The sequence below is a fragment of the Micromys minutus genome (assembly GCF_963924665.1).
Source record: "Micromys minutus genome assembly, chromosome: X".
In the NCBI taxonomy this organism is placed as follows: Eukaryota; Metazoa; Chordata; class Mammalia; order Rodentia; family Muridae; genus Micromys; species Micromys minutus.
In genome coordinates this window covers 7401672-7412966 of record NC_137970.1, presented here as the reverse complement: position 1 = coordinate 7412966, position 11295 = coordinate 7401672, and the positions used below count along the sequence as shown (strand labels likewise).

General features: G+C 40.4%; 1 protein-coding gene across 1 annotated transcript; it reads right to left on the bottom strand.

Annotated features, from left to right (window-relative positions):
- Positions 1-2922: 2922 nt before the first annotated feature.
- On the bottom strand, positions 2923-10990 carry NDP (norrin cystine knot growth factor NDP; the record flags this gene model as incomplete). The annotated part of the gene is made up of 2 exons (XM_080909659.1): positions 2923-3150; positions 10820-10990. 2 exons carry the CDS (start codon positions 10988-10990, stop codon positions 2923-2925), a joined length of 399 nt encoding a protein of 132 aa, XP_080765785.1.
- Between the last annotated feature and the right edge of the window lie 305 nt (positions 10991-11295).

The following is an 11295-nucleotide window of genomic DNA, read 5'->3' as shown; positions in this document are numbered from 1 at the left end:
AAGTCTTTAGGGAAAAATACATTTTTTTTCTCAGCTTTGGTATGTTGTCATTAAGCTTCACTCAGTATCCCCATACTCTTTTTCAGTGTATCCATTTTATTCAGCATGCAAGATCCGAGAGAGAGAGAGAGAGAGAGAGAGAGAGAGAGAGAGAGAGAGAGAGAGAGAGAAAGAGAGAGAGAGAGAGAGAGAGAGAGAGAGAGAGAGAAAGAGGGAAGAGAAAAAATGTACTTTTGACTGGGGGAGGGAAACAAAGCATTTGGTAGTGGTGAGCATGGTGAGCATGGAGTTTGGTCTTCAGTCCCAAATCCAAGTTTCTGGACTTCTCTATGCATTTTTTATCCATATAGCTAGAGAGGATGCTGGAATCTTGATAAATGCCCCCAGTATTTTCTGATTATTATTCAGGAGGATTTAATTGTGGCCCATGTAATGGAACTTAAACTGGTCTTTTCCATGGCTTCTGGCTAAGTTAGAAGGTATGAATCAAATGACACCCTCTGCTACAGTCCTCAGTACTTAATCAAATAAAGGCTATAATTTGATGGTTTATATTATAGACTGAATTCAAATGACAGTTAAAAGCCAAGAAGAAACATTTTAACGTTAGAATTCTATTTAAAATATTTATTTTATTTAAATAAATAAATATTTCTATTTAAAATATTTATTTTATTTAAATAAATAAATATTTCTATTTAAAAATATTTATTTTATTATTTGTTTGTCTGTATATGGATGGATGCCCATGGAAGCCAGAAGGGGAAGGTGAATTCCTTGAAGCTTGTAACAGGCATTTATAAGCTACCTGACATGGTTGCTGAGGTCCAAACCCTTGTCCTCTAAAACAGCAATAATTGCCTAGTCATTTATACTTTTGATTAGCAATATGAAAGAGATCCTCCAATCTGGCTAGAAATAAATCCTTTCATTATCTGGTAGGAATTATAACCATTTAGCTGGTATGCCAGTGCTCTCCTGAGGCTGAGACAAGAAGGTTCAGGATTTAAGGCCAGACTGGGAAATATAGCAAGACCCTAATAAAGAATACAAAGTTCTATAACTACATAACTTCAAATGTTAAATTCTTCCTATAACAGTTTTTCTGTTAATATAATAGTCCAAATTGCCATTTTAAATTTGCTTTCAGGTTGAGGACATCTACCAATTCATTTGATCTGGCTCTATCACCATCAGGATGAAAGTTAAAATCAAGTTCAAGTTTTTTTTTTTCTTTTTTAATTCTGTTTCAAAGTCATGAACACAAATTTAACCCTGCTAGCTTTCATAAAATTATATGAAAGTGGTCCCAAAGAATGTAGAAAATTATCGTCTCTGCAGGTTAGTTGTGCTAACAGTGGAGAGCACTGTCATTTTTAGTTAGTCAGGGTAGTGTGGTATCAAGATTGCCCTGGAAACTGAATAGTAGGGTTCATATTGAGGAGCCTGTGTAGTGAACATAATACTATTCTAATGTCGTGATCCCTAAAGTGCTGAGAATGATCACAGTCTCATTAGGTTTGGAGCTCAGACCTTCAAATGGTACAGAAACTGTTGCTTGTGAATTCTGTCCTGTTGGATCTGTTACCCTGATATGTGGATACTTTATTTTTTCTGAGAGAAATAAAGAGATTAAAAATAGTGACAAATCACCTTCACACCATGGTACCTGGGAAAGCCAGAACACATCAGGTTTGTGCTAAAATTTGGGACAAACAGCCATGCCCACCCACCACAGTGTATTGACTTTTGTTTAAAGTCCCATCATGCATTCTAGAACTCACTTTCCCTCCTATTGTCCATACCTGTACCATATCCTTGGAGATGTCAAAACTGTAGCTACATGGATCCTATATCCACATCACAGAAGGATATTCAAGATGAGGAGGAGCAAGAAGGAGAAAAAGGAGAAAATAATAATACACAGCCAAAAAATTGAAAGTACTCTATTTTTATTTTGAAACATGGGGAGAATTCAAAATTTGAGCTTCAAGGACAACAAATATATTGGAACAAAATTTTCAAAGGATAAGCTGGGCCACTACTATGGCAACAAGCTTCATATAGACAGGTGGATGTTAGGGAATGATGTTCAAGATATAGACATATCTTGAAGCTATTGCACACCCACAGGTAGATTCCTACATGCTTGGCTAATGCTCAATCATGAGTATGACATGTTCTCCAAGACACATGTAATGTATGCCTTCTCCAGGGTCAAGGTGGGAATCATCTGAGAATATATGTGTGAAAGCCTGCTTCCTCACAAGCGTTTACATCATTTCTTGCAAAAGCCTTCAGATTATAAATTCCTTCTGCCACCTTTATATCTCCTAAGTCATTTTGGAGTAATAGCTATAGCAGTCAGGAGTCCCACCGTCACATAAAAGAACCATGTGTTAGTTATTTTAGCAGTAGTTAGCTGGCTGTGAGTAAACCTCTCTAAACATATTCATGGACTTGGTGTCTGGACCTTGAAACTGGAGCCTTTAGAGGCAAATCTTAAACCAAAAGAACGAGGGAAACAGCAACTGAAGATCTCCTAAGGAGACTTGGGTAAATTCTTCCCTAATATGCACCAAATAGGGATAGCCTGACATGCTCTTGCACAGGGCCCCACATTTTCCCACTAATGCAGAACTGTCAGGCACCCAAACCACAATCAGAGCCCAGAGGGGAAATGCCTGAACCCAAAAAGTAACCAGAAGAAATTCTTCCAGGGAAAGAAGATGGGAATGGAAAGCACATTCCCAGAGTCACTTTCTGTTGAAAGTACATTGAGTCTTTAGGACTAGAGTATGCACAAGCCTGTGGGACTTGCTCTATCTTTATCTGTCTTAACTCATTTCTTGTCAGTCCTTCTCTAGCAGGTTGAACTGCTGCTGTGGTTGTGTCAGCCAGAAAGCCAATCATCAGCAAGCCTCAGGAACTGCATTCCTCACAGTGACAGGAGAGGATGTACCGGTAAGTGGCAGTAAGTCGCATGCCCCCTGAGCAGCGCAGACGCAGAGCCTTCAGCTTGGAAGTCTGGGGTCGGCAGCAGTGACAGGAAGAACGGAAAGGTTGCTTGAGGACAGTGCTGAAGGACACCAAGGGCTCAGAGCGTGATGCTTGGCTGCAGTGCCCCTCACATCTGGCCAGGAGCACCATCTGGAGAAATAAGGGAGGTAGTTACTCTGTACAGTTATCAAAACCTCAGGTTACCACAGCATCCTTTGAAAGACCCCAACACTTCTTACTGATTCTTGCTGGGATGGACTAGTGGCTCTAGTCTCTGGCCACAGATAAGAATCTTTGGTGAACCTAAAATAAGTGTTTTATGTGGTATAGCACAGTGGTACAGCACTTGAAAATCATGCACAAGGCTCTGTTTTCAATCCCTAGTACCTGGGAATTGGTGAGAGGTCAGTCAACACTATCCTGTCTGATACCAGTTTGATTTAAACTCCTTTAGGAAGGCACAGGATTTTCAAAGATTTTCAAGATGTCAAGTGATGCTCAGCCCTCACTGCACTTCACAGTCACCTGTAATCTTAGTGTTTAGTGAGTAGAGGCAGAAGGATCAGGAGCTCGAGGTCATCTCCAAGTACATAGTGTGTTTAAAACTAGTCTGGGTTACCACATAACCTCAGAAAGAAAGGAAGAGAGAGAGAGAGAGAGAGAGAGAGAGAGAGAGAGAGAGAGAGAGAGAGAGAGAGAGACAGAGAGACAGAGAGAGACAGAGACAGAGAGAGACAGAGAGAGAAAGAAGGGAAGAAAAAAGAAAGGAAGGAAGGAAGGGAAGAAAGAATAAAGGAATGAAAGAAAAAGGGAAGAAAGAAAGGAAAAAAGAAAGAAAGAAAGAAGGAGAGAGGGAGGGAAAAATCACTACCACCATAAAAACCCCAGCAGAGTTCCTGTGGATGGAGGTCTACCACTACCCAAATGTACTGCAATTCTACCTACAACAAGATGAAAGTCACTTTAGGTTGAAATCTAGGAGTAAAGAGGATAAAGGGTGAGAGGGTGAGGTTTGTTTTAGTGGGAACTAGCTAAACAGGAAATGTGGTCTCTGTAGAAGATGCAAACTAAGTATTGCTCTGCTGTAACTTAGGAGAAATGAAATAGAGAAATGGGGTACATTTGGGGGACACATGCCTGGGCTTGTACCTTATACCTATCATTTGTACAATTTATGTTAGTATCTTCAGAAAGATTTAGAGAATATTCTCCCTGATCCTCTCCATTCCCAAACATTTGGGCTGCTATATCAGAGCCTACATGCTCCTTATAGCAGAAGCCTCTAATTAAGGGACTGGAGAGATGAGCCAATGGTTAAGACCACTTGCTGGTCTTACAGAGGAACTGTGTTTCTTCCTAGCATCTAAACCATGGAGTGGTTCACAACAGCCTGTAACTCCAGTTCCAGGTGTTCTAACACCTCCTCCCAGTCTTTTAAGACATCTGCACCTATGTGATGCACATACAGTTAAGCAGGCACGCCAATACATATAAAATAAAAATAAATAAACCTGAAAAATGGAAGACTCCAATTAAAAAGTATCAAAATTATCTTTAAAATGTACATGATATATATATCCTTTGCATACAACTTAAGGAGATGAGAAAAAGGTTCCTTTGAATTTTTTAAGAGTAGAGATAAGGAACTCTTTAAGAGTAGAGAGATAGAGAGATAAGGGGAAAATTTCAAAATACCCTTTCCAAATAAAGGAAGCCTGGAGGTTTCCTACAGGAGCAAATATATATATATATATATATTTACTCACTGAAAAGCGCTTTCACAGTGTGTTCCTGAACACACTGCGGATAAGGAAGGGAATCCCAAGCATGGCAGATTTTTTATCGTAGTCCAGGAAGGAAAGATGCTGACTACATCCCTTGGCATGCCTAGGTCAAAACCATCAAGTAGTTGTTTAAGGTGATAGAATGACAAGAATAAGCAAGCATTCTTCTGGTCAGGGTTACTTTGAATTATAGTACTGGGCAGGTACAATTGTTTGCTCTGTTTTTCCAAAAAAGTTTGAGCTAAACCAAAAGAAAAGAAGTTCTGAATGTGTGTTTACACAGGAGCTTGCCCATCAAAGATAAAGGGCAGCTCATCTCATTCAAAGGTCCTAGAATCCTAGGGGCAGAAAGCATGAGTGAGGTGAGGTAGGGCAGCTTGATTCCTGATGCTATAGAACTTTTTAATATTTTTGCAATTGGCAGTTAATACTACAGATTCACTAGAGATGATCTCTGGCATCATCTTATGGGGCAAAATTAAACACCCATTGATATTTGAATAATAGCTATCACAATTTTTCAAAATCTGGAAAAGATAACTCTTGATAGTTATAGATTACTGATATTATTAACTGACAAAAAATACTTGGGAAAATTCAACAATCAATTTACAATCATGAAGGAAATGTAAGATACTAGCAGAAAAATCTAGAATGACTAAGGGAGATATAAGTTAGACTGGTTTAACATAACTTTCTTTGCAAGGTCACAAAGACAAAGAGAAAATGTCTGCTGTAAACTGTTCTGCCTCTGTTGAAACTTTTGAGGCTATCCTATGTGTTCTTCAAATTGATAGGCAAGATAATTATCACCCCAAACAGGTCTGGGGGCGTTATGCTATAGATCGGTAACACAAATGCCTGTCTCTGGTGTCTAGCCCCATTTCACTGACAAGAGAGTCCAATATCTTCCCCAGTTCCATCTTCCCATATCTGTCAGTGCATGGGAAGGGCTGCTTCCTACACTGGCACAGTGTAAAAGTTGCTTCTCCCTAATCCAGATTATCTACTGGAGGCTGAAGCAACAGCCACTTTCCAAACTGGAGTCTTTAGGGAACCACATGGATAAGGAAAACTTGTGCCAGGGGGAATAATTAAGAAGGGCCAGAGAGAATAGAGAATGTCACATCCCAGTGAAACACAGAGTGAGACATAGTTATAATGGATATTGGCTTTCCATAGATGGTCAAGTCTTCAATACAGGGCAACTTGAAGACAAGCTAACTTAATTGGGATTTCACTAAATATTTTCAAGATCGGAAGCCCCATGGCTAGTCCCATGGAAGGACAAGATCTCTATGATAAAATGACATGCATTGACCTCAGTGGGCTGGTTCCTGTTTCTCGAATAGCTGTTTTCTGCGCAAGAAGAACGAGCTGATATCAGCCAGTCTGTATATCACACTGCTCCAGATGTCACGTTCTTCCAGTTTTATAGCTGTTCTTATCCACCCTGTACTTCGGTCAAACTTAACTACTCAGTACATAATACATCAGGAACAAATTCACCTCTGCCACTCCCACCACACCTCTCCCTCACCAACAACATTAAGACATGACTGTTCTTCTTATCTCTAGGAAACCAGGTCAATATTCAAAAAGTTTGTGCCAGGCTCAAGTCAGCAACAAAATGATAACCAGGTAACAAAGTCACATGGGGTTGATGAGACTCAAAGATTTGGGTGGCATCTCAGCTCCCTCTAAGGCTTGTTACTGTCATACATACTACAAATGAAACATGTGAAGATGCATTTGCATACAGAAGATTTCCTTTTCCTATATCCTGTTAGCCTGTAAGCATTATGAAGTGTAAACCTTTTGTTGTCTAATTCCCTCCCACTTTGGTTTTGTCTCTAGAAACTTTTACGAGGTCTGCACATAGTAGGCACTCAGTATACACTTGGTTTTATTTTAAAAAATCAAGTCACATCTCTCAAACTATCAATTCTCATATAAACTCTGTCTCCCCAAAGCCCCATCATTTTCCTATGAGCATGTTGAACGGCAAGAGTAGATAGATAGCCAGGGCATCCTAGGAGCTCCTTCCCAGTTCTGCAGCTTTCTCTGGGAATTTTTATAGCCTTTATGGCCTCAACTAATCTTCTTTTATCACCACCTGCTATTTCATCTCACTCATAATACTCTCTTCTCACTCCAACCTCTTACTGCTCCTTAGAACATGACCCCACCCCCTTGCCTGCAACCACCACTGTCTCTCATTTTCACAGACCTGGGCTTCAAACACCTGTTAAGCCAGGTTGCCAAGCCAGGTCCTTGAAAACTCATGCCTAGCAGAGGTCAGAACTCACCCCTGCACATTCTCCACTCACCTGGTGACAGAAGGCAGCCAGTAGAATCTGTTCCTGTTTTATCCTCCCTCTTAGCACCCTGCACAGTGGCTTACATTTACTTGGCTCCTCTGCTCTCTGCACCCCTCCCACATCCAACAGAGCCATATGGAGGCTCACTTTCCTAATCCTTTAAGGCTGCTGGGATCCCAACAGTTATTGAAGTCTTAATAGTGACTGAAATAGAAAAGTGGGTTGAAACACCTGTCTGGCTTACAACTTTATCATCCGGGTCACAATAGCATTTATTCCATGTTTAGTATATGACAGACACTTTGTTAGCTGCTTTACAAATATCAGCACTATAGCCATACGTGCCCTTGGAAAAACAGCTTCTTTTTCCAGGGTGGAGGGGCCTGAAACACCAAATAATGACTTGAATTTCCATTTGGAAACCTGTTAAATGAGAATTGGAGACCAGATCTTGGCTACCTTTAAGCCTGGGATGCCTTAGTTCCTTAAACTTTATCCTCAAGAAATTTCCTCTAATTGCAGATCTTCAGAAGGTTTGTTCCATGGCCCCTACTTAGAACTGTAGGGATATGTTGTTTCTTGGGAAGAGAGAGAATAAGCTTGCCATTCCTAGGCTCTTTTGGACTTAACCCCATGAGATGTCATCATTAACAAAGCCCCAGGTAAAATCTAAACAGTGGCCACACTATCTTTCTTGATGGGTCAGTCTCTCCTGCCTGACTAGTAGTTCTTTCCTGAATTGCTAGAAAGATGATAGGACCTAAAACTGGTCAAACACAAGTTCAGGGCCATGATAGACAGAGAGTCCCACTAAAAGTGTCCAGAAAAATCTTATTCTATTATTTCATTTTTTTTTTCTCAAAAAATGTATAGGATAGGGATCATCACTGCAAACAGCTAGGCCTGGCTTCTATATAATAGCTCCTATATTCTATTTACCTTCCTTCAATATGAGCAATCAGGCAACAGAAAAATAAATACTCCAAACATGACATTGCACTTCCCAGAATGTGTGGCCTCAGGAAACTTAATCCTTCTTTTCTTGTGGATTGTGAGTTTCATTCGTTGTAGCATAGGGCTGATAACATCTATATAGTAGGTGTTTGGGTGATTACAATATATGTTGTAAAGTGACTGAAACAGATTATGTGTCGGGGCCACATGCGCCTTTCATGTAGTCAGGATGCCAGACCCACTTGATAAATCTAAGACAGGAACATTAACTGGTAGGGCAAGGAGTGGCCATGTGTCCAGAAAATAATGGCCTTCCTTATGATATTGAGGAAAAATATTTGTAGAGCTATAAAATCTGCCCTGACCTCTTCCTCCTGGACATAGTCTAAGTGTTATTCTCTCAATCTTTGAAGAAAAACAGGTTTATCAGAGAGACTATCATTCTGAATCTGAAAAAGTTAAGAAGTATAGACTATTTCCAAATGAAAATTACTTTTTTCATGATTGCATACAGAAAATTTAATCTAGAAAGGGTCTGGTAGCTGAAGCTAGGCCAGGCATATTTTTTTCTGGCCAGGGAAGGAAGGTTAATAATTACAAACGGCATTTACATAAAACCATTGCTATACTTGGGTTTATTTGGGATGTTTCAAAACAAATTGTTCCCATGAAATTACAAACATTTCTTCTATCATCACCATCTTTGCCCTGTTATTTACTGTAGTGCTCTTGAAGAAGCAAAGGTGAATAACAATTGACTAAAATTTATTTCTAAAAGTCATGCTCATACCCCATGAATTTTAGTTAAGAATTTTTCTTCCTCGGCCCTTCCCCTCTGAGGTTAACATGCTAAGACAGTATTCCATCATTTGGTCCAGTGTTTTTGGATTTCTTTATATGGGGGGCGTTCTGGCTATGGAACCTAGAACCTCACTTGCTACGGAAGTGCTCTCCACTGAGTTCCACCCCAACCCACTTTCAACATTTTATAACCCTGCTTTTCATCAAAATGGTGCTTTCTTTTAATTTAAATTCTCTCATCTCTGTGAGTCTCTCTCTGCCTCCCTCACTCTGTCTCTGCCTCCCTCCCTCTCCCTTTCCCTCTCTCCCTCTCTCCCTCCCTCTCTCCCCACTCTCTCCCTCCCTCCCTTCCTCCCTCTCTGTCTCTCTCTGTCTCTGTCTCTGTCTCTGTCTCTGTCTCTCTCTCTCTCTCCCTCCCTTTCTTTCTGTCTCTCTAAAGAAACATGATTATGGAGGAGAGCTCAACAAAGGAAGAAATTATCGCTGGATTAACAAACACTGGATATCAGTGCTGTTCCATCTGCTTCTGAAGCAAGGTCTAAACAATCGTGGTTTTAAAGATGCTTCTCTTATCTTGTTGTTATTGTTGTTGTTGCAGTTGCTGTTACTGCCTTTTTTGCTTCTTGGGTGCTGTAATGAGTCTAAACAAGGCTGTCCCACCCCCATCACTTGCTGGCTACACCAGTTCCTGCTCTCCATTTCCAAAAAGGAATTGCACCTTGTCTAATGATTTCTCTTTGGTTTTTTCCCTTGACTATAAGTAAGATCCAGGACATTTTCTTAAAGGAAAAATTCTATTTCTTTCCCCTAAAAGTCCTAGGTCTTATTAATACAATGGTGAAACTGATTTAACCAAAAATGTGAACCCCTCAAACAAAAAAATCTTCCTTGGCCTACAACCACAGAAGTTATGGAAAATTGAAAACCAGACACGTTTTGAAATGGAGAGTGGAGAGATTGATTACTATGAACTTAATTCTAGTGGTTGATAATATTTGTAAAATTCTTAACTATATTGCTAATTTTAAAAAAGGTTTGACATATGAGAATGTTTAAATGGGTTTTGTTGTTTTATTCTCAGAACTAAAGTGAAAATTATTTGAGGTTGAACTAAACAAAGTCTTATTTACTAAGTGTGGCCAGATTTAGGGAATGTGACTGGGGCAATGATGGTCATGGGAACTCTCATTTGGGATCCATTCCATCCTTCATTGTGCCTCCCTTCTGGGTGGTCTATGTGGCAGCCACTCTTGGTGGTCTATTAGCGTGTTATTACCTTGCACACCTCTTTACAGCACTGAGTCACAGATGATCTGTGCAAGAAACACTCCACCCACTGCCAGTAAGAACAAACTGCTAAGCAGGATAAAATGAGAAGCGATCAAATGGTCATCGTTAGTTGTGGAGTCATTTTAACATCACTGTGACACACAGAGGAAGGTTTAGACAAACCAGCTGGTTCTGGGGTAGTTCAGAAAACTGAAGAGCCTCCAAGACTGTGCTCCACTGTCTAATTATATTCCACAGCTTCCTTTTCTTTTTGCTGTTGATTGAAGTAGGAGGAATTATGACAATTTAAAGGCTCCGTGTTTCTTCTTTTTGCATATGTGGTGTGTGCATATGTGTGCACATTTGTGATATGTGTGTATGTTCCTGCACATGTGCATATGGGTGCACAGATTGTGGAGGTCAAAGGTTGGTCAAGGATTTGGTCCTCTATTGCTTTATTACAGACACAACAGAATAAGCTCACATATGTTCCATTACAGACACACAACTGGAAAGCATAGTGGGAAAATTCTAAGGAAAGATTCCCTTGTGAGTTCTAAAGGTCAGTCATAGAGCTCTAGTTTGGACTCTGGTCATAGCGCTTCATCCCCTGGCAAGGAACTATGGTTCTCTTCTGTTAATGAGGGAGAGGGGTATCCTCCAAAGGCTTTAGGGTGAACTTGATCTTACCTTTGAGCTACATTTGTACAATGGGTGACTGATAGAATCGACATAATGGTGTCTCATGCAGCGTTGAGAGTCCAACAGGAACGAGCTGTCTGTTTTGCTATCTGTATCTCCCATTATGGTCAGCAGGGAGAGCATAGAAATGGATGCAGCTAGTAGTACATGATTTCTCATTGTTGTAAGGGGAAACTTCCCCAGAAGAACAGCAGGGGGAGACAGAGGACACTAGATCAGAAATGCTGCCACCTCCTAGGATCCAGTCCCTTTCAAGGCCAGGGCAGGATGGGGCTGCCTTTTTCTGGTTGTCATTGTCCTTTGTATGCAGGGGTTTATCTTGCTCCTTTCACTTGCAATGGATCACCGCAGTATCTGCTGCACAGCTGGAACGAAAACAGAAATTATTTTTTCCAGAAATATTTACCCACAAATAGGGATGCAATACAAGAGGTATGAAGTCAAGCATTTCCATGTCATCCCGG